The sequence below is a fragment of the Athalia rosae genome, chromosome 8, assembly GCF_917208135.1.
Source record: "Athalia rosae chromosome 8, iyAthRosa1.1, whole genome shotgun sequence".
Lineage (NCBI taxonomy): Eukaryota > Metazoa > Arthropoda > Insecta > Hymenoptera > Athaliidae > Athalia > Athalia rosae.
The window spans coordinates 6,511,836-6,535,216 of NC_064033.1; the positions used below are offsets into that span (position 1 = coordinate 6,511,836).

At 38.7% G+C, this 23,381-nt stretch overlaps 2 protein-coding genes and 1 long non-coding RNA gene across 7 annotated transcripts; 1 reads left to right on the forward strand and 2 right to left on the reverse strand.

Annotated features, from left to right (window-relative positions):
* Positions 1-2,258: 2,258 nt before the first annotated feature.
* Positions 2,259-5,534, reverse strand: LOC125502003 (protein maelstrom homolog). The gene is made up of 11 exons (XM_048659375.1): positions 5,405-5,534; positions 5,048-5,256; positions 4,765-4,966; positions 4,260-4,643; positions 3,979-4,145; positions 3,641-3,883; positions 3,372-3,551; positions 3,248-3,290; positions 3,026-3,094; positions 2,882-2,942; positions 2,259-2,808 (listed from the first exon to the last, which is right to left on the reverse strand). The coding sequence occupies exons 2-10, from the start codon at positions 5,180-5,182 to the stop codon at positions 2,920-2,922; spliced, it is 1,446 nt and encodes a 481-aa protein (XP_048515332.1). The 5' UTR covers positions 5,183-5,256; positions 5,405-5,534; the 3' UTR covers positions 2,259-2,808; positions 2,882-2,919.
* A 7,233-nt stretch (positions 5,535-12,767) lies between these two features.
* Positions 12,768-15,623, reverse strand: LOC105685835. The gene is made up of 2 exons (XM_020852285.3): positions 14,675-15,623; positions 12,768-14,559 (listed from the first exon to the last, which is right to left on the reverse strand). The coding sequence occupies exons 1-2, from the start codon at positions 14,871-14,873 to the stop codon at positions 14,213-14,215; spliced, it is 546 nt and encodes a 181-aa protein (XP_020707944.2). The 5' UTR covers positions 14,874-15,623; the 3' UTR covers positions 12,768-14,212.
* A 520-nt stretch (positions 15,624-16,143) lies between these two features.
* Positions 16,144-22,111, forward strand: LOC110117380. 5 transcript variants are annotated; one of them, XR_007279764.1, is made up of 6 exons: positions 16,144-16,394; positions 16,610-16,855; positions 17,000-17,184; positions 17,259-19,097; positions 21,075-21,178; positions 22,000-22,111. It is a non-coding gene; the product is annotated as an uncharacterized LOC110117380 (long non-coding RNA). The 5 variants fall into 5 exon arrangements; XR_007279765.1 differs by lacking the exon at positions 16,610-16,855 and having other exon boundaries at positions 16,151-16,394; XR_007279767.1 differs by lacking the exons at positions 16,144-16,394; positions 16,610-16,855; positions 17,000-17,184; positions 17,259-19,097 and adding an exon at positions 19,162-19,184.
* The last annotated feature ends 1,270 nt before the right edge of the window (positions 22,112-23,381 follow it).

Genomic DNA, 23,381 nt, shown 5'->3' on the forward strand with positions numbered 1-23,381 from the left:
TTGCTATGGAGGTATTATACCTTTACGTGCACACCCAGCATCCTCGATCGAAAGTATTATTTCAAAGTCACGGTTGGTTTCGTCGTCTACCAATATTATCTCCTCTGTGGGCGCCACCATTTTTCAACAACTGCAACTGCCTCACGTCCTGGGCTAGAGTAGCCCCAGTCAACTACGTCATCAATTTTATGACGTAACTGACTGGCGACAGTAAACTGCCTGGCTGACTGGCGACAGTAAACTGGCTTCGGAACGCGGTTGCCCGTACTTACAGTACTGAAAGTATATTTCGGTACGCACCCCCAGGTGCTCGTGATATCAGTTTCCACAAGTGAAGGCATTGTTTAGCGAGAGCTTGGTACATGTGTATGTACATACGTATGGGCCATTCCACGTGAACCGGATCAGTCACCTCTCAGATATTTTTTTAATTCGGCATGTCGATTGTCCATGGGGAGTTAGATTTTTGTGCCAAAGGATTTTTGAATTAGTGCAAATTTCGATTTATTATGAACAATCGAAAAATTGAGAGGCGGTTTCTTCGAAAAATCATAACTTCGTCAAAAATGATGTTGGATTCAATTTTTTTTTTAGAATTTACGCGGATAAGGCCATAGATTTGGAAAAAAATAAATGGTGCCGAAAAAGTTTATTTATCATTTGTTTATTTGACAATGAATTTTTAAATGATTTTTAAAACACTGACGGATAGCACCGAAAAATTTGAAAAAAATGCTGACATATACTTTGAACTATACTACAGCCTGTGAATTAATTTCAGGGATGCGTTCGGCTTCGTTTTCGAGTAAAAAATCATCAAAGTTGGCGGCGCGCGTAAATTCGAGCTCGTCTAAGCCTATGCGCGTAATGACGCGCGTCGAGCGACAGAGAATACCCTGTCTACTCTCCATGGTCGCTACTTGGTGGACGCTCCGCGGCAGCATTCACGAGTCATTTTCGCGATGATCGACACCGTTAAAGAAATCTGCGAAAAATTCCATAGCTTCCCCATAACACGGCAAAGCCATAGAGCAAGTTTCAGAGATGTGTTATTTCTCGTTTTCGAGATATAGGGACGCATTGGGACTCCGCGCTCGCTACTTGGACATATTAAGACACAATAATATCTCAAAAACGAGAAATAACACATCTCTGAAACATACTCTATGGCTTTGCCGTGTTATGGGGAAGCTATGGAATTTTTCGCAGATTTTTTTCCGCGTAAATTCTAAAAAAAAAATTGAATTCAACATCATTTTTGACGAAGTTATGATTTTTCGAAGAAACCGCCTCTCAATTTTTCGATTGTTCATAATAAATCGAAATTTGCACTAATTCAAAAATCCTTTGGCACAAAAATCTAACTCCCCATGGACAATCGACATGCCAAATTAAAAAAATATCTGAGAGGTGACTGATCCGGTTCACGTGGAATGGCCCGTACACATACATATGTTTATGAATGAAAAATAAAATATATCAAGATAGGTGAATAAATAAATGAAATTGTGTGAACTTGAGTTTGGTAAAGTGGTGGTTAACGAACGAGCAGCGATTGGAGAAGAGGGTCTCGAAGAGTGGAGTGTAAAAAGTTTCTTTATCACTTGAAAATTTTTACCACGTCCTCGCCGTTTTGCCGGAGTAACTTTAAACTTACAACTCAAGATCGTGGATAATTTTTAATCAAATATGAAAAAAGTCTGTTATGGGGAACTCGCCCTATTTGCGTGATATTAAAGAACCCGCAGGAATCTTCGGAAGTATTAATTGATAGATATATGATCAGCTTTCAAAGCAATGAAATTTCAGCGATTCTGATTAGAAAATCATCGTGTCCCATAATTCACGTAACTTGTGGCTCGTTCGGAGATTTGAAAAGCACAAAACTGTCCAAACCAATGCCCCATAGCCGGTTTAATTTTCTACCGAACTCGTGGCAATAACTCGGTATACATGCAAACTTATAACTCGGTTATCGTATTAGTCAATGTCGGAACACCCGATGGCGATCAGTTGTTAACGAGGCACTGGAAGAGCTACACGTGAGATAACCGATGACTCCGGATGAAAAAATCAAAATTAATTTTTAACTTATCGTTCGGGTTCTGCTGTTTCAATTTTGTCTCCAAAGTTCTCCCTTCAAATTAACTCCCGCTGAGCAATATCGCAAAGATATAGCACAAATGATGAACAAAAGGGATGGCATTACTGACGAAACTTGAGGGTGGCGCTATCAAGTAAATGATTCAACACATAACTTATAACAAATATATTTTTATTCTTCATATCTAGGTTGATGAACAAACGAGAAATCAGGAACTGGATTCCTTTTTCCTCTCTACTACAAAAACCAACCTGTACATACTATGTTATACAAATACTACGGTATAAAACTATCAATGGAATGACATTATCAACTATATTTCTAAATTTTTGCCATCACTGTTCATACCGTATGGTTAGAAACACGAAATACGAGTAGCAATACATCGCAAATGAATGATATTCAAGATATTTCTTCGAATACGTTGAATTATTACGAATGCAAAGTTAATAGTAATAAATGTATGAAAAAAAAAAGAACTTAAAAACTAAAAATTATAAAAATAAACTAAGGCATAAAGTACAGGATATGTAATCATAATTTTTCAGAGGAATCTATCGATACGTTGACAATTGTATTAAATTCTATCAAAACTTTTCAATCTTAGTAGCTAATTTTTGCGCATATCGCTTGTACGGCAGATTTTGGTTACTCTTTGGATTTCTTTGGAAGGATGAGCTAAAAGCCAAGTGAGTTTCCACGACCTACGAATTCAACGATTATAATTTCACTTAGAATCACTTGCAAAAAGATGTATGTGGAATATATGGAACTCACCTTTTCCTGGGACTGAGGGAAACTCGTTGCTCAAATTCTTAAGAACCCCCCCCTCTACCACCTATGCAGTAAGAAATGAACATTAGCAATAGGTACTAGGATCGAACCTTGTTCATTTATAGTTTATTTGTTGTTTATGCTCACCGATTGAAGGAAAATTCTTCTCGCTCATCGTGGGTAGTTGATCTGACCCGACACCCTTCATAGCCAAACCTGTTGAGACAACAATTTCGGAATAGTTTGAAAAATAAAGAGAGAGGTAATTCGATTCGCATTTTATTGTGTGCGAATAAGATTATTTTGAGAAATTACTCTTCCTAAACAAGCAATTGTTATTCAAAACGTATAAATATAAAATCGTCTTACTCATAGAGTATGGTAGTCGCAGTGGCCTCTGAGGTTTCCTAGTCTGAAAATACAGGAATAGAACAGCGTGAGCTGCATGTTGAAAAAAAAAAAAAAACAAGTAATAATGCATTTGTAGTTTTACCATAGCTGAAAAAGAGTGGCTGTTGGTTGTTGCACGGGGAGGAGCAGTTTCTATTTCCTGTAGATTGGAATTTCGTATTTTGCTGTGATCTATAATTTGCAGAGGGCGGCCAGTTTGACGCCGCGCCAGTTCCTCTTTCCAAGTTCTTTCGGAAGTTCTCAACCTGTGTTCTGGTGTTACCTGACGGAATGTATTTTTGCGTATAATGTCATAATTGCAACAGGTAATGTAACCGAAGCTAGTTATAGAATATGAAATTTCTGACATACGCCTGTTATGTCGGCAAAGCTATGGAACACTTCCGCCTGGTCAGGTATCCGACGTACATCGTTACTATCTAGTGCAGCCTTTGCGCGCTTTATAGCGATGGAATCCTTATCTATTGGGCAATGAAATCCAGGCTGCATATCAATGTCGAGGTCGATGCAACAATAATCACAAATTGTGTACGCCCAGCGTATTACTATAGATAAACTGCAGTGAACTGTCGTCCCATCTATGGAACTGTGATACTGAAAGCCAAATGAAAAAATAACATTCAGAAATTCTGCGAAATATTGAATAGAGCTTGTCTTCAAATTTTAGCTAAAAAATCGAAAGCACTCACATCGCATGCGATTCCCGGAGCATGATCAAAAACATCTTTCCGAATTTCTTCTTCAGCGAATGATATGACTGGAAAACCGGTGCTGTTCTTTATTGTAGCAGCAGCATTGCGAATGTGGAAGAACAGAGTTTCAAATGAATAAATTCTGAAAATATCTACTGTTTGACCTAAAAGGAAAATCAAAATACCAAATGAATCATGTTCACAGAAACTCTGGAAATAATGCAACTACGAGACAATAAAAAAATGTCTATGTTGTCAAACAGAAACTAATTCTTTACCAGCAGTTGCCGCCATTCGAGATAACAACCCAGGCACAACCGCCCTGAAACTATTTGCAGTATAGAGCGGAGGCAATTCAGCACCAATAGTTTCTGGTTCCAAAAACTTCCTCAGCCGTTCATACATGATTGAAAAATTTTTCTGTCCACAAGATGGATTCCTTGGAATTTTGTGCGTTTGACGTGAATAGTCTCTAATATCCGCAGCATAGCCCAAGGGTAAATCAATGTCGATTATTTCATGGTATGTTTTCTGGACACCTTGTCTGAGAGAAAACTCAGCAATAGCAAACTCTGCAGGATAAAAATCACTCGTGCCATCCATACATAGCTTGCAACAGTATCGATTTACATGTAGGAAGTAAAACTTTTTTTGGAGCAAACCTGCGTACAGAAATGCCAAGTGATATTAGAATACATGGATAATTTTCATTATCTCCATAAATCGGATTCTGTAAGAGAAATCTTATGTGAAGCACCGATCTCAATGTGAATTGGAACTTACTATCACATCCTTTAGACGGGTCAACAGCACGTTTGATGTAATCAACCATGTTATCTTCAAACTCCTGTTTCCTCCGTCTCATTCGCTCAATGAACGAAACGGGGATGCCTTCACTCGTATATCTCTCATCATTAATTCCATCTCGTACTTTAGCATTTTTAGCTTGAGCGACATATGGTCCTTTCTGCCCAGGCGTCAATCTCTGGAATAAATAAAAACATATTTCATGCACAGGAGAGAACAGATGTTGGTTTGTTTACAAAATGTGAATCTAGTTACTTACGCTCCACTCTGCGCTACAGGCATTGGCCACGTCCTTCAAACCACCTGGAAATTTCACACCTAAGGCTTCATGTTTCTTCTTGTAATCGAGCATGAAGAAACTAAAGGCATTTTGGGTTTTCTTTTTCTGTGGCATCTTATACCGTGAATTTTTCTGACTGTTCGATTCCTGACTTTATATCTTTGCCTTTGCAAACCGTTGTGAAAGAACTGCGAACAAAAAGAAACGTGGTCAAGTGTACGATCACAAAGTTAACTCCGCGTAGTTTGCTTATTTTTCAAATTCTCATCAGTTTTTGTCATTTGAAGAAGATGGAATTCTACAATAAAGTCTTATAATATTTCAACAAATCCGCACCTTTTGTTCCGCAGCAAGTTAAGCCGGTACGCACAATAACGTTTACCACTGCACTTGTCTGAACCATAGATATGTCTGAACGTTGACTAAAGACGTTGACTGAAGATTTTTAAAGACAGCCAGCCGTGGCTAACGATTTGAAGCTAGCAATTGGGCACGGCGGTAACCGTGCAGTTCTGTATTATCGGTCGCATCGGTAAAAAAGAAATTATCGTATGCTGTCACGACAGCACAACGAACATGCTGCCGCATTATCCGCCGAGTGTGCCGCGGTTTTTACTAGAACTTGCACGCGAGCTCATCCAATCTCCAGCAATGGAAACGAACGCACGTGAGTATTCAAATTTCTGGCTCAGAATAGCGAATATGCGCATGTAATCTGGAACTCACGATAGCTGTACTGTAACTGAATATTTGATTCTTCATTGGTAACTTTGAATTGCATGCGAAATGAAGGATCTTATTCGGTATTTGTAGGCCCAAAATAACGTGTTTTTTTCTCGCTCATTGCCCTATTATCTACCAGAAATAATTTTCCTAGCCGTTTGAGTATGGAAAGAAGTGTTTTTATTTATATTGGCAGAAATTTTTTGATTTCAAATGATAGACCATATCATGACATAATTAACACGCCAGTTCGTGGTATGTGGTACGCATATTAAGAATAATACCATAGATATATTGAACTAGATCGGACAAGATCATGGCGGATTCTAGTGTATGGGTTTAAATGTAGGCGGCGCGCTCGGCGAAAAAACCCAAATTGAGGATTTAGCTTCAGGCCACTGTTTTACTCACAGAATTACCTAAAACCCCATGATTTGCTTAACAGGTCGATATGATAATTTTATGAAACTGTTCGACTTGACCGACAGATATGTGACCAAGCGACATGAGCCATGTTATACACGGTATCCATAAATTTTTAACGTGATATATTAGATATAGTTATACATGGCTGTTTTACCCGTGATAAATTATTGCAGTAATGTCTCAACAAGCAGAACACAAAATCCAAAAATGCACGAATGCACGGCATAGTGGATTGTACCCTCCATATAAACAGGATATATTTTTCAAAGTGTTACAAGGTGTTTTCTCAAAAACTGAGGATTATTTTGGAAAATTTTTGAAACAAAAATTGCAGAATCATAGAAAGAAAATTCAATAATACCATGGATATTGAAATTTAGCTGGATTGTATGGGGGTTTTGAGGGTCACTTGGTTTTCCGAGCGGAAATCCATATTTTGTATTGCAGATTCGTAATCTACAAGAAAAGCTAAGCAGCATTCGTACAAAACATTTTTTTCATAATCATCATTTTGCAATTATAATATACAAAATTAATTTTACACGCAAAAACTAAAACTTCTGAAGAAAAATCGCAGAAGACAAAGAGAAGATATTAGAAAGTTTAGAATTCTATAAATTTCTGAACGAGGAATTTTGGCACTTGAAATGACCGAGAGGTCATTTTAAAGGCCATGGAAAGTCAAAATCAATTTTTTCAAAAAGTACGGAAAATTTGGTAAAAAAAAAAGGTGTATCGAGATTTTTTTTCATTGTTCCGAAATATGACATCCTTGCCTATCTTTGAACTGCTGAAATTAGAATCAATAATTTTCAAAAATCTAAAATTTTTACACAAATCTCAGATGAATATTCTCACAAGGTTCAGAGAAATTTTTTTTTGCCACATACGTACCCATATGTATTCTGTATTGCCTATGTATACAGCTTACGATGCATTGTACACCGAGGATGATTGTAAGATCTAATATCTGATCATAGTGTATCAATCTTAGAACACTGAAACAAAACCTGTGATCTGGCAATGTTGCACCGAGTATATATAATATATACTTATATATATATATAATTCCTACTTTTGATTCTACAATATACTCGAGATAACTTTATGCGCAGCGTTGCCGGATCACCATTGACCACGAAAATAACGTGTTGGAATTAAAAAGAGAATGATATTTCAAATTATCGTATCGCATCCACAAAAACGGTGAAGTGCTTTTTTTTTTTTCTTTAAATTTGTTTAAAGAACTTTTTTTTTTACTCTCATAAATTTGTTCAAAAAATTATCTCAGAAAAATTATTTTTACATTTCACATCAGATTCTACCTGGTAAGAAATAATTTCATTCTGTATAGAGCTTTTGTGGAATCTATTTTGTTTCAATTGGTGATACAACTCTGTAACGAAGCGTTCCTCTTTATCAAGTTTTTATTAACCCGCTTTCTTGTCTATCTGTTTGTCTGTTCAGTAAAAATTTTGCGATCGATTTTAAACCAACTTCCCAATGAGCTAGATATTTGAAACTTCAAACACTCCTCATAACTGGATGACAATACAATATGAACTTCTTTTCGTGAAAAAAGAAATAAAAAAAAAAACGGATCGATAATCAATGAGATTTATAATAATGAAATTTAACAAAATATAGTTATTGACACGATTAAAAGCAAATAGCTTGTTCTTCGAATAAATTTTGTTCCAATATACCACGTTTGGTTTTTTGCGGATATCTCGGAAACTATTGCAGATATCCCAAATTTGAAAGAAGGTTCATGAAGAGCAGAAAACATACTAAAAAAAAGTCCAACCTTCCTGAACTGTACCGCGAATATTCATAACTTTAATTGAGCTATGAGAAAATGACCGATGACGCCTGATTCGGCTCCCGCGCGCGATGATTGTTTCAGAGGCATATGCGAAAAAAATGTATCCAACAGTCTATATATGAATATTAAGGAATGAAAAAATTCAAGTACGTACTGGACACTCTAGTAAACAATAATCAGTTGGAAAAAAAATTTATTCATTATTTTTCAATGTACTATGCTTTTGTAAATTGAAAACTCTTTCTCAATAGGCAAATAACAAAAAAACTCGGATAATTAACAAACCGAAAGTTTCAAATTCCTTCCACTTCGTTGAAGCTATGGAGAAAAATTAAAAATATAAAAAAAGGAGTGACATTTTTTTTTTAAGAAAACATTTTCTTGTTTAAATCATAATTTCAATTGTTATTTGACATTCTAAAGGAAACAAATTTCTCAATTATTTTCAAATTGTTTTTCGCATTACAATTTGTTATAAACAAACGAATTTTCGAGCGAGATTTTTTTTTATTACTAAATATGATACAATAACAACTGTGTGTGGGTTTTTGAACAAAAAAAATTCTAGTTTTTTTTTAATTTAAAAAATTTATGGATCTTGAATTTTTTCGTTCTCTTCGAGTTTCTTACCTTTGTTACCAAAATTACTACTATCGTATTATTACTTGCCGTATCAACAGTTAATGAGTAATTCTGGTTCTAATTTTTTTCCAACTGATTATTGTTTATTAAAGTTTCCAGCAAGCACCTAAATTTTTTTATCCCTCAATATTCATATATAAACTGTTGAATAAATTTTTTTTTTGCTCATGTCTCCCAAACGAGCATCGCGCGTGGGAGCCGAATCAGGCGTCATCGGTCATTTTTTCATAGCTCAATTAAAATCATAAATATTCGTGGTGCAGTTCAGGGAGGTTGGACTTTTTTTTAGTGTGTTTTCTTCCCCTTTTGAATTTTTTTCAGATCAAATTTCAGATAGCCGCAATAGTTTTCGAGATATCCGCAAAAAACCGAACCCTACTTTTTTTCCATTAAATTGTTTATTACTTTTGTAATTTTTTCAACCGGGTTGTCATGCGATTTCTGGAGTTTCTCGAGCTCATTCTGGATCCAAAAATCACCTTAACATTGAATTCGGCGAAGGCTAACTCAAATATGACCAAAAGGCATTTGTTGACTAGACTATAGGACTAGAAGGACGAAACAAGAGCGAGGTGCAAAAGTGATAATTTGCTGGGAAGCGAGTGTCGTCGCTTTGATGCGCGGCGAGCTAAAGCCTGGTTGCTGGTGCGAGTGAGGTTAGTTTGGACAGAAATCGTTTAGACAGAATCCGTTTCTACGGAGAAAATTTTCCCAGGGTTCGTTTGGACATAAGAAATTTCGACTTAGGTTCGTTTGGATACAAATGAAAACGACCCTAAGTCGGTCGGTAGAAAATAAACTAACTAAAGAAAATGAATCGAAGAAAATGACAACACGTTAATGATAGAATTAAGTTCCAGTGAAAATCAATTGAACAATCTAATTTCTTTGAAAAACTTGTTACAAGTTTTCTTCTCACTTAGAAATCATTATTTCCCAATTGATTTTTAATTAATTCTCCTTTCCTCGGCATTTTTGGATTTTGATTTTGGTTTTGTTTTTCTAAATTTTTTCTGTACTCGAAAATCTTTCCATCGTGACATATTAACAAGTTCACAAAAAGCTGAACAACGAACAAACTCCTACTCGCAAGCCCCAATAAGAATAACAGTTATATTCAGTTTTTTTTTTTTTTTTCGACCGATAGTTTGTGTTAGCGAACATGAAATACTACTTTTTTCCAAAGCCGTAATATTGCGAACTATACTGAAATTTTTTTCAACCGAACAAGAATAATTCTCCTTACCGAAAATATTGTATTTCAGATTTTTGTATTCAAATGTGAACAAATTATCATAATATCCATTTGCACTGAAATCATCCTAGTGATGAGAGAAGCTCATCTGCTGCACCGTAATACCGATAGTCCGGACGAGCGTGTTATATTTGTCGCGCGTCACCGTCTATAAGGATGAATTTGAAGATTGGATCTACAGATCGTTCGTGCGGTTGACCGATAATCTCTCAGAGGTCGATGAAGGGTCTGTTTTACCATGAAACGCAGAGGGCGCTCTGGGCTGGCACTCTTATTTTGCGACTTAATACCCTATGACTCTCACTTTTCGCAACTTGTCCGATCTAGTTCAATATATCTATGATAATACATACGTATGTATATTCTATGAAGATTCATTCTACGTGTGTGCTGTGTTACTTTTTTATCACTATAGGAGTATTTCTTCTACCAAATATAATGAGCGAATATGATTTTTCCCAATATTGGAGTAATTAATGAAAAAAAAAACACTTTATGTTGGGCTCACAAATGTGCATTATATGTCTTACCCCCTGGAATTCGCAACATCGTATAATAATATGACCTCAATTTTTACGGAAGCAACCAATAAAAAAGAAAGACCTTCGGTTCGGGATGTACCGGAGGTATCCGAAAACGAACAAAAGTAAATTTTCACGAAATTTGTTTGGTATGACTTCGGCACGAAAATTTCCCCGTTTACCACATTGAGAGTTTGAAATAGAACTTGAAAGTTATTACAATGAAGCATGAAAATGCCGAAGCATAACAGTCGCCTTCTAGCGCGTTGAAAACACAGAAACGTGTGAAGTTTTAATTTCTCGTTAATTTTAATTTCGTGTCTTCGGACAAAAGACATAATCTCTCATGAAATTTTGAGCCCATGTGACCTAATACTGCTGCTGATCGTTGTGAAAATTATATCATTTACTTAACTTTTGTTACATTACAGGAAGAAGCGAAAGAAAACAAAAAGGGGCACCGCCGCCGGTGTCCAAAGAGAGAAAAAAAAACAAGGGCCATGGCACCTTGGCGGCAAGGGGCGGCCCGTTGGAAAGGGCCGCTGCAATTTTATAATTGATACATATTAAAAATCGAAATTTTATTTCATTTTAAACCAACTTGATTCGTTTCAATTTTTTGTTTCCTCACCATTTTGGAATGAGTATCTACGGAAAAAATTACAACTACAAATGGACGTTGATGTACGTAAATTGATATACTATATGGAATTAGGAATTCTTGGAAACTTTCAATTGTAGGTCTCACAAATAAAAATCAACGATTGAAAGCCAAAGACATAATTACGGAAATGGAAGAAAGAAAAAACAGTTTAATTGTATCATACAGGGTGTATCCGAAAGTGAAGCATGCATTTTACAGTATATCAATCGCACCAAAGCAAGTCATCAGCGAAATATTGTTCAGATTATCGTCGTCGGTTCACAGAGCTACAGGAATGCAAAGCTTTCGAAGTCAAATGCATTTTTTTCCATAAGTAATCCAAAAATGGTTTTATTGATGATACAAATTACTACTAATAGACCCTATTACTACATCGTTCACGATGCACACTCGAGCGCAGCTGGAACAATTCTCTGGCATCTTCATTGCTATTGGCCATTACATTGGTTTAAACCACGGCAACACTGTATAACTACCGCATACGTAAACTATCGAAGATCGTATATCGCATGGCACTCGCGGGTTCCAGCACCGGAGTCAAAATAAAAACTGTTTTGTCTGTTCAACCATTAAAACCACTGAAATAGAGATATACCTCTATTTCAGTCATGAAAAACCCGCCGAATACGGAATCGGTATGGGACGCTTAGACCGGCGCTGGTCACTATTGAACGTTGGAATAAGATTTAGGCGCTGGCTGGCGGTGAGCCAAGGTACTTGCGTTGTTTACGTAAACTCAACCGTAGCCGTTGACCAAAGATTTTCAACGATGCGATTCAAGCGGCGCCGGATCCCCCCTTGATCCCCCGACCTCTGCTGTGGCGCGCGCTGCTGCGAATTCCACTAGGGATGTTTTGCGCCGACCTAAATCAAATCGCCTAGTGTCTAACTACTTCAACTATGAATGAGGTTCGTGTACAATCAACCCGAATGCGTGATGTTGTCATCGTGGCGAAAAAGAATCCGTAGAACAAACTGTTTCGCTCGAAAATTTAAATTTTTATGCTTCAAAAGTTATCTTTATCGCTGCTTTTCAAACCAAGCTGATCTGAGCATTGATAACATTATGGCCCATAAAGCTCGGAGAAATCGCTGTTACAGACGAAGCGAGTCGGCTGATTACCGTTATGCTACCACAATCTGCACAAAAAATAAAGGTGATTCTCAACTTATGGCGGTTAATAAAAAATTACTGTTATCGCCTGGCAAATACACAGCAACATTCACTCGTCAAATCGATAGAACTCGACTCAAGAGGGCAACAAAATCTCTTTTACCTGGTACAAAACGTAGAAGAATTGATCTTGGTGACAAACGAGATGAATTGGAACAAAAAAATGAAAAGTCTGAAGGAGTTCAGTATCAGTCTAATTGCGTTTTTCCTACCTACACTCAACGACTCAACGCCTCTATTCCTATCTACATTCAACGGTATGTATACTTTCTCATGAATTATCGAAATTTAAATTGTTTTTTATCAACAGTAAGGTAAATATATTCATTTTTTTTTTTACCGAAAATTCAGAACAATAACATCAAGTGATTGGTAGTTTTTTGAAAGTTTCTGACGGTCAGCTTTTTCATTAGAACTAATAAACTGGTACAAAACTACAGAGAGCGTATACACTCCGTGTCAATGATCTAATTTTTAATTGAGTTCATCTCATATTAGAGGAAGTCGATCGACTTCAAATTTTAATTGTGATTGTATGATCAAGTCCTCGACAAGAATACAAAAATTCAAAATTTTCCGACGTTTTGCACAACTACCTTAATGTTTGAAATGGAGTCGGAGTTGGATAGAAAGAAGCCACAAATCAATATTAAAATCAACAATTATTTTAGTGAAGCCGCGAATACTATAATGTAAATACAGACACTGAGTGATATTTCGATAAACAAGAGATTCTATTCGTAGATATAATACAGTACGGCCCATCGATTTTGTCCAGCAGCGACGATGAATTCCAGTTCGCCGAATCTGAAAGTCGAAAATTTGAATCAGTGACAATCGCATGTTTTATAATCATTGCATCGATATTAGGAGACGAAGTTTTACCGTAAGACTGGGAAATTCTAGGAAATCCTAGATTGGATGGTAAACGTTACGCAACACTCGATACACATTTACGACTGTCTGACACTCAATAAGTATCGCCAGATCAAAGGCAAACACGTATCGATTGCACGCACAATCTGTATACTAGTTCAAAGGACAAAAATATGAACAATTGCATGAGAAATCTCATGGAGGAGACAGAAGTAAAATGGAGTCCACTTTTCCCGGTCTTCCCCGTCTTCGAGTTGCAAGATGACGGCAGACCAACCAAATACCGAAAACCGTTGTTACGGTGAACGGTCTAAATAAACCGATCGCGAGAACATGAGATGAACGTGCGTCGGTCAACAATGTCCCAATCCTACCTGAGAGAACAGGGAGAACTATTCCCAACGGAATAGCCATACCACAGGGAGTTTAACATTCGGGTGACTCCGAATGGATCGTTATCACACTAAATGCTTTCTCAGTAAGAAAGTGTAAGTCGACCGACTTTTTCATACCGCGAAGTCGCTCGAGAACTTCTGCCGAATTCACAGCTCTGTTTTACACACGGGTATCAATCCCTGCAGTATAACTGCACGAGCAGCTCACCCTGAACTCTCGGTAGGATCGGGACGGCTATGAATTCAACGTTCCCTTTTCACATATGATTATGTAATCGTAGTAAGATATTAATGTGTTCGTATTGATACATAATTATGAAATGATAATAATATAGGAATACGTTCATATTAATGATATACCGATATCACGTAATCAATTGCTAAAAAATGGCGACTTCGCGATACTTTTTAGAACACATTCATCTCAAAATATCTAGACAACCCATAGGCACTTCCGACTCATCAAGGTTCTCTAAGTAATGTTACGGTAATATTGTGTGCAAATATTCACTCCGTCCGTCAATATTTCATCATTTGCAACATGAACATCAAAAACGTCAATACTGATCACGATGAGACATGTCCGTCTGAACAAGCTGTAATCATCAACAGAGTTATTTGAATTACGTAACAAGTATCTGTATCACCTGTACGTACTGCCATCGGCTACGTGTATTCGACAAAAGTGCCAAGTGCACGTGGCAACCTTAGGTATGGAGGATATTTCGCATCTCCTTGGCAGGCTTAAGAGCATTTCGTTTCGCCGCAGTTGCACGACGCTTTTCTTGGCTCTTGATTTGACAGCCCTGTTGTCAAGCTGGCAACGAAGTCGAAGTTTCACCCTCAACATGAACCGTACGGCGCAGTTGCTATGGCTGTTGCACGGATCAGACTCGTCGAACCACTGTGGGTCAATTTTGGTCGTTGCATCAATCGCGTGAGCAACGAGCTTCTTCAGTATTCCATCCTTGTGCTTATGCTGGACGAAAACTGTAAGAAAAGACTGTAGTTGAGCTTCAACAATTTTATGGTACCTGTCAGCTGGTCTTTTAATGACGTAACTCGATACGTGTTGAAACTTACGTATTCTCAGCATACCGTATACCTTTCATTAGAATTAACCGCATGGGATACCTTTTTGGCCAAAATATCCTGACAGCTGTCACAAGGATGCAGCTTGGACAACACACGTAACCTTGTCGCCAGGTCGAGGTCATCATCGTCCTCAACGTCGCTGTCGCTTTTGCTCTGTGCATCAAGAGGTTCGTCGTTTTCAACGTCAACAACTGGTGCAAATTCCCCATCTTTGAATGATTCAACGGCACTTACACCAGCTTTGTATTGCCGATCCGTAAGATCACCGGCAAGCTGTGGTTGATCGATCAGAGTCGCAGCAGTCAAGTATGGTAGGTCAGCGCAGATGGCATTGCCCTGCTTCGACGAGATAATGTTGCGGACCGCTATCAAGTGACGTGTGGTGGGTCGGAAATTCTGCACGTCGGGTTCCGATTAAAGCCACCACGTCCTTGGAATCTGGAGAATAAATGTTCCACCGAATCTTGGTTACATAATGCTGTAAATAACATGAATCCTGTGAACTGCTCTCCCAGCTCGCGATGAAGCATGAGGATACCGCGAACGGTCTGCACTATTTCTACGAATGACGCAGGTCGCTTCAATCTGCCCTTAGCGCACACTTTCATGTACGGTGCCCAAGATAGAAGATCTGCGAGGACTTCCTCCACCTGTGGGTTCTCCTCGCTTGAAGGTCTCTTTGCAGGGTTCACATTGAAGATGCTCCAACTGTTGCAAGCATCTATGATTTTGTCCATACTTCGGCAAAATCTTGCGGAGTCAGGAATTGTTTCTGACCTCACAGCTCTCGAATTCCATCGCAGAAGCGAATCGCTTGCTAAAAATCTGGAAAGTCCGAGAAACGTTCGAAATCGTTAGGCCACATGTGAGCTACCGTTATATGATCAGACGTTGCGCATCCAAGATCGCTACGGAATGTATCAGTGAAATCGGAATAGACAGCAACCTTATCTGCTGCAGTGATCTTACCCCACAGAACAATCCCAGCACGTTTTTCACCGCGTGCGGAAAATCGCAGAGCGCGATGATTTTTTTTCCTTCGTGGAAGAAGTAAAGCCGATCCTCGCTTACTCCCAATTCGGAATACGCTTTGCCGTGACTCGGTCCCTGGTGACAGACCGCCGTTTTGAGGTCAGCTCCGGCGTCGTTGATTTCGCCGATGCATTGCCTCACCAATCGAACAATATCTGAGTCCGACACGATGTTGCATGGCCGAAAATACGCCAACATCGTTCGCTATTGGTTGCCCGCATGCAGTCCGTTCAAGAAGAACACAAAAGCGTGATTGGCGCGTCGCTCGGTTCTGTCAAAGGGACCGGGACTTCGAAGCCTTCGATGACGTCGGTCTTCACGTCATACTCCTCCCGTTCCATCGGGGACATTTCATGCCACTATAGCGCACAACCCCTCTCTTCCAGAGGGATGTCTAGCGCGGCCTGCTTCAACCCTGTGAATCACTGATCTCTATGCAATACACTGGACAGGGGATAGGCCAAAAAGCATTGTGAGTATTTGAACGCTTGGCAACGTTGTCGCGGTTTGTGTATATTTGACACGTAAATGTGACAACAATGCATCAGGTTTGTGTACGTACTTTCTGATTGATGTTTCGGCGACCTATTTGGGATAGTGCACTATATTGTGTTATTCAAGTGAATCGAATCTTTCAAAATGGTCATGCAATGCTCATATTGTGGGAAAAAAGCCGACAGTGGGCGAACATTCCATCAGTAAGTATTCAACTGAAATACAACAGTAATATTTTGTATTCTCATTAGTGGAGTTAGATTAGACTCTTTGATTAAGGCGACCTTTGGTTGTATAAATTTGTTGTTTTTTTTCAGTTTCATCTTGTAGTTAGATTAATGATTGCTCACTGAAGTAAGGCTCACTAAAAAGACAGTGTTTCGTAAGCGGGTCGAAATAATCTCTGTTTCCCACGCAGGTTTCCATTAAATAAACCAGAATTACTCAAATCTTGGCTGGAGAATGTCAATCTAGGTGACCACTTCGAACCATCGAAAAGCATGAGATTGTGCTCCGATCACTTCACAGCCCAATGTTTTCAGAAAACAGGGGTCAACGTAAAACTGATCCATGAAAGTGTTTCCACCGTTTTTGACACGTATAGGTCGGCATGTGCATATTGTTCCTCGATGTAAATGCCTAAAGATAATCTGATATTACACAGGTAATTCTGACTCTGAACTCATCAACATCTTATACATGAAATAGTGAAATTATAGTATGACCTGTATGTCCAGTAAAGTCCAAATGTTTTTTTTAGTATGCATGCATCATGATGAGGATCTTAACTTTTGAAATCCCCACTTAGAAACCCAGTATTACTGAAAAATCGGATTCTGGCTATCGGCAAAGAGAATTACACACCTGAAGAGACAAGTCGCCTTTGCTCCAATCATTTTGAGAGAACCTGCTTTCGTTCCTCGGGTTGTAAGGGATCACTCCTTTCGAGAAATACGGCAGTCCCCACTATATTTCTACCCATTCTATCTGAAGGTGCGATGTGATTCAATTAAATGGAACAATTATGGTCCTTGTATTTAATTGCTCACTTTTAATATCTCTTGCAGGAATACCTGTTCCTGGAAAACAGAGAATGCATTGCAAAATTCACCAACGAAATATCCTAGACTAGCAACATCCCATGAAACACCAGTTATAGAGACAGCAGAGCATTAAATACCTAGCTTCGAAGACATAGTATTGGCAAGTACTTTAAAGAAAATGCCCGTTCCAGCAGTGACTACACCAAATCGTAGCACCCAGCCAATAGAACCAATCACCGGAAAATGGCTTCTTCTCGCCAAACATGACCACCACTATGAGAGCACACCTAGAACCACCAGAAGGAAGCTTATAGTAACAAATAAGAAAATGAAGGTTTTGCAGGAGGAAGTACGAGTTCACAAGCAGCGAATCAATAGATTGAAGAAGAGGATTCATTCCCTCAAAGATATTGTACATTGAAAGAAAATCGCTTCCCAAGAAAAGACAGTGGAAGGGCTCACGTACAAACCCTGGTTCAGGCATTCCCAGAGAAAAGTACCCAACGGCTATGACGCTCCATTTCTACTCACCCAAGGCATGCGGTTTTGTGCGCAGAAAGTTCTGTAACGCTTTACCTGATCCTGTTACCTTGAGAGCGTGGTATTCAACGATCGACGGTGAACCAGGCTTTGCATCGGAAGGTCTGAATGCTTTAAAACTTAAAGTATTCGAGGCTAAGGCTGTTGGCAAGGAAGTTTTAGTTGCATTCATGCTAGATGAAATGGGTATTAAAAAAGGTATGCAATATAGTCCAAATGGAATTGTGAGAGGGTATGTTGATTTGGGGAGTCGGATGGAAAAATCTGAGATGGTGCCTTTAGCAAAAGATGCCCTCGTAATGACGGTTGTTGCCTGAGATGGAAGCTGGATGATTCCTATAGGATATTTTTCCATTACTGGAACTGATTCAGAAACAAATTTGGGACTCGTGACTGATGCTTTAATTCGTCTGCATGGCATTGGCATTACAGTAGTATCTGTAACATTAGATGGCCCTTCAGAACATTTTTCTACAATGCGCCTACTTGGAGCTAATTCTGTCGTGCCGAATCCAGCACCTTATTTTGTTCATCCCTCGACTGTTGGAAAAGTATTTGTAATTATTGACGCTTGTCATATGTTGAAGCTAGTAAGGAACTGCTTAGGTGATAAAGCCTGAGCATTTTTCATGATTAAAACAACAATTTGTACTAATAAGTTGTAATATAAACGTCAAAAAATTTTGATTTCTACTCATGCTTTTTAGTAACGATTCTAACGAACTACATTTCGAAGTATAGTTATAGTTAGTCAGTGATTCTCCTCACACATATTCCATTCCAGTCCATTCTTCTCACCAAATTTGTTCAAATTTGCCGCTGAAAGTGTCGAATATCCACGAACAAGATGGCTCCTACGCCTTACAGCCATTCCGGCGAAATAGCCGTGCATACCTTGTCCAGTCTGGCGAATCAAAATTCGAACTTATTACATACGCACACATATGGAAACGGTACTGCGCAATGTCTGGCGTGACATAAAAGAAAAACTCCAACATAAATTTTGGCGAAGACGATGTTGAATACGTGAATTCTTCATCTCATTCTACGGAGAGAGAGAAATTTGGTCGCGATTCCGTAAAGTAGGAACGCGGTAAAGCTCGCGCGTGCACAGAACTGAAATCGGCCGTGATTGGCGCTGCATCGTAGTACCAACTGTATTTTCCTTTCGGTCATTCCAGCGAAGAGGGGTGGCGTGTAATAATAAATGGTGGTAGCCTAATTGGTGGTAGCACTGCACTCGAGAGATTTCGGATCACGCCGCCGACGCAGTGCGACAACCAACCGCTTTCATCAGTCTTTCACGAACAATCATCATGGCCGGTAAGTAGTGCATATTTGACTGACATTTTGTTTGCCACACATCCGACTCAAATTCTCATCGTTACACCAAATATGTAACATGTAACGGTCAGAAATACAATGTGATCATATGTAATGTCTTATTTGGGATATAAGTACAGAAATAACACATTGCATGTAAACCCTAACCGGGATAGTTAAAAACTTGTAAAATCGGTGCTCGTATCTGCAATTTATTTTCTGAAATTTTCTAATGGGTTAATTTAACGGGATAATTTTTCTGCTCCATTGATTAAAATGTACCGTGCGAAATTCAACCGATAATGTCCCAGGCTATCTTGTAAAATATGTTGCGAACTTTCTTCCGCCATTACGGTGGCGTGGTAGCGTCACAAATATATTCACAAGGAGACGGCGTAGGTTGGATGTCGCGAATCGGGTTCTTCTTTCGCGTGGTGAAAGCTGGAGATCTCCGAATTAACGTCCATTTTGACTTTTGATCCAATCAGAGATTATGAAAAGAAAATAAAATCTATCAAAAAAAAAAAATAAATAAATAAAAGTACGGGGACGCAAAATTCCCAAATTTTCAAATCGCGATATCTCAGGCCCATTGGATCAAAAATCAAAAACGACGTTAATTCGGAGGTCTCCAGCTTTCACCACGCGAAAGAAGAACCCGATTCGCGACATCCAACCTACGCCGTCTCCTTGTCGGTATGACGACGGTTGCATGGACGTGGGGAATTCCCCGCGAACTCGACAAGCCTCCGACCCTCGACATTTTTGTTTCGATCCATTTTTTTCCCATAGATGCTTTCGGACTTTGATTCTAGGTCAATTTGTTCGTCTCGAACTCGGCTTTTCAATGCATATTATATCGATTGTCCACGAATGTTTCGAAGTCGGTTTCGAGAATTTTAAAATCAAAAACGGAATTTTCGTAAAGTATGTCATTTTTGAGTTTTTTTTCAAAAAAATCTCAAGATATGTTCTACAGAGTCCGAATTTTTAAGACCAGTCTGATCATGGGCCGGATTTTTTTACTATTTTTGACGGAATTTTCAGTTTTATTAATGTTTTTTTATTCTAGCGTTTTGACCCTAATATAAGCCGCATCTGAGTTTCCCGGGGGCCATATCCAGACCTATAGAAAGTATCGGACTTCGAAACCAGTTCGATTCGTTAGTTTTGGATTCTCCTTTGCAATGAACATTTCACCGATTTTCACTCAATTTGTTTAGGTGCTTTTTTTGAATGTCAATTTGAGAAAAACAATTTTTTATGAAGCACGCCAATTTTTTAAATTCTGAAAGAATTTTTGAGAAATGTTCTCACCGAGCCCGAATTCGTGAGGCCATCTGGATCATGGGCCGAATTTTTCACGATTTTTTTGAAGAATTTTCAATTTCAATATCTCAGAAAACTTCTCATAGAGCCCAAATTACAAATTCTGCCAAAAATCGTAAAAAAGTCGGCCCATGATCCAGATTGTCTCATTCTCCAAAATTCGGGCTCGGTGAGAAAATTTTTTGAGAGTTTTTTAGAAGCACTCAAAAATGCCATACTTTATAAAAATTCATTTTTTTGATTTTTAAATTCTCGAAACTGACTTCAATAAATTCGTGGACAATTGATGAAATATGCATCGAAAAGTGGTGTTCGAGACGAACAAATTGACCTAGTATCGAAGTCGAATACAATCTACAGATCTAGATATGATAGGCCGTTGAACATATAGTTGCGCGCGACAATTTTTTTTTTTCTTCTAAAAACCGGTGACGGAATTCGGGTGTTCGAAAAATTGTAATTCTCACCTTTCCTGGGTTAGGTGAATGTTAGAAAAAAGATGGATCGAAACAAAAAATGGCGAGGGTCGGAGGCTAGTCGAGTTCGCGGGGAATTTCCCATATATTCTACATATACCAAACGTACTAAGGTATATCCCTTCCAAATAAATAATTTTGGCACTAATGTGATATTTTTCTGTTTACAAAGATAACGAACGTATACGAAGGCGTCGGCGCAGCAAGGGGGAGCGCCGTTCGTGTGCAAAGGTGGCGGTCGGGGTGGCCTACCCCCGCATCAACCGCCCGCGGAACGTACGTAACAGATCTTGAATGTTCATACACGCATTATAGTTTTCTACCGAATCCAAAGCTTCAGTCATGAATTCATTTTTGCAAAGATGCTGCATTTTTTCTTTCTCAAAAATTGTTTCAGTTCTCCCTATGATGATTTCTATCACAGAGAACTTGTCGGTTTGATCACCACACACATGAAATTTCGCTATTGTCGGAGGAACAGTTATATTCACACGAATACACTCCTTTCTTGAATCTGTTTTTTTACGTGAAAAGTTTTGCTATATTTTATCACTCGAACTTGACACAAATTCATGTATAGGAGAAGCTGGGGCATTTCTTTGTTGAATGATCGATGAGGACTTCAACCGTCATTGTCGATTTTGAACTCAGTTCTTTGCCATAATCGATTTCGAAGAGATACAAATGGTGACAACTTCGAACGTTGGTATAATTCATATTATTATGGTACAATGGAATAATTCTTGATTTTCTTTTCCTGTTGGTAAATGAAAATCGTCTCCGTTTACTTTAAATATAAATTAGAGGAAGAATTTTCATCATACTTGAGTCTCAGAAAGCTCCGGCTTTCGTCGAGTACCAAGTATTGCCCCGCCTTCGCCTGTACATGATCAAGCGTATCAACAAATATAATGTGGTACGGAGAGTCCTGATCCATATTTCAGATATCACATAAATCACAGCAAGCATTCTATTAGAAAAACTAGTCCAAGTCAATAGAACTATTCAAAATTGAAAAGATACAGTACGAATGAAAGTTTCTGATTTCAGTGTTATCTCTGCATCAAATTGTGGCTTATGATCATGATCATTTACAGATCATCCTGGTTGACATAACCGCCGAGTTGGAGGCGCTGAGAGCTACGTGATATCGCGGCAGCCACCGCAGCCCGAGGCCCAGCCTGGACCGACACGGGCGGCGGCGGAGAAGAAAAGAAAATGAAGAATGGAAGGGCGAAAGGGCGGAGAAATGAAAAAAAAAGAAAAATAACCGCCGCCGCCCAGGGGGCGACCGGGCACCTGCAGTCTATCACTACTACCACAGATAGTGATATTGCTTGAACGGGGGCCGGCGGCGCTGCCCCCAAAAGATAATAAATATCTTTTTAAATTTACTGCTTGTATTCGTTCTTTTTCTTCCACACTAACGATAGTGCGATAGTAGTTCTAATGCATCTGATGTCTGAATTATGAATTCCAATCGTTGTCTTGTGGTGGATACTAGTGAACATTAGTAGTTCAAGCCATTTAAAATCCCGTTGCAATTTGTGAGTTCGCGCTTTCGAAAGATCGTCTTATTGTCAGTTTTTCAAGTACATAATTGTAGAGGAAAAAACTTGTAATTTTGGTCACCGGTTTCATTGAGCAACTGTCGGTAAGGTCATAGATGTAGTGTGGTGATTTCGTTCGATAAGAGGGTTCACTCTTGATGGTGCACAGATTTGTCTCTCACAGGGGCACACATTTGTATCACCTATGGAATGATAGAAATAGAAACTTTGTCAAAACGTTAGAATCATAGATATGGTATCTACATAGTTGAACTCTTGAAAAACAAATTCTCTTCAGTTGATCGCGATCATGAAAGAGAATGCAGTCTAGTATTTGATGAAATGAGCATTAAATCAACTAAGGTGCACGATGTTACAACAAATCAATATATTGGTAACGTCACTCTACCCATCAAGGAATTGCAACACATGCTCTAGTCTTCATGTTGGAAGGACTAACGGTACCATGGAAACAAATCGTTGCTCATTTCTTTACAGGCGACTCAGTCGATGGGACAGTGATCAAACCTATACTAGAACTGATCGAGATAGCTTGGTCTTGTGGACTGAAGGTAGACCCGCATGCATCACATGTGACATGGGTGCTGCGAGTCGGGCATTATGGGCATCGTTTAGCATAAGTGCAGGCCGGAATACAGACCAGCAATAGTATACCACATCCCATAGATAATAATCTGAGATTGTATTTCTTGGCTGATGTTCTTCATATCCTGAAAAATTTAAAGACGTCCATTCTGAACAATAAAGTGATCTTTGGCTTTCAGATCGATCATTTTAGTGGGCTCATCGATGCCCAAAGTAATTTCGACGTTTTTATAGCGGCAAAGATTCAGAATGACGATTAACACGGTTCAAAAACGTTTGCAATGATGAAAGTCAACAAAGCCAGAAATATATTCAGTCGAATC

Coding starts and splice junctions, on each gene's coding strand:
- LOC125502003 (XM_048659375.1), bottom strand. CDS start 5,182: ATGCCACAGAAAAAGAAAACCCAAAATGCCTTTAGTTTCTTCATGCTC. Junction 4,967..5,047: donor CCTGTAGCGCAGAGTGGAGC/GTAAGTAACTAG, acceptor TATTTATTCCAG/AGATTGACGCCTGGGCAGAA. Junction 3,552..3,640: donor GCTTTGCCGACATAACAGGC/GTATGTCAGAAA, acceptor ACATTCCGTCAG/GTAACACCAGAACACAGGTT.
- LOC105685835 (XM_020852285.3), bottom strand. CDS start 14,873: ATGGGGAATTTGCACCAGTTGTTGACGTTGAAAACGACGAACCTCTTG. Junction 14,560..14,674: donor GCGGTTAATTCTAATGAAAG/GTATACGGTATG, acceptor CTTTTCTTACAG/TTTTCGTCCAGCATAAGCAC.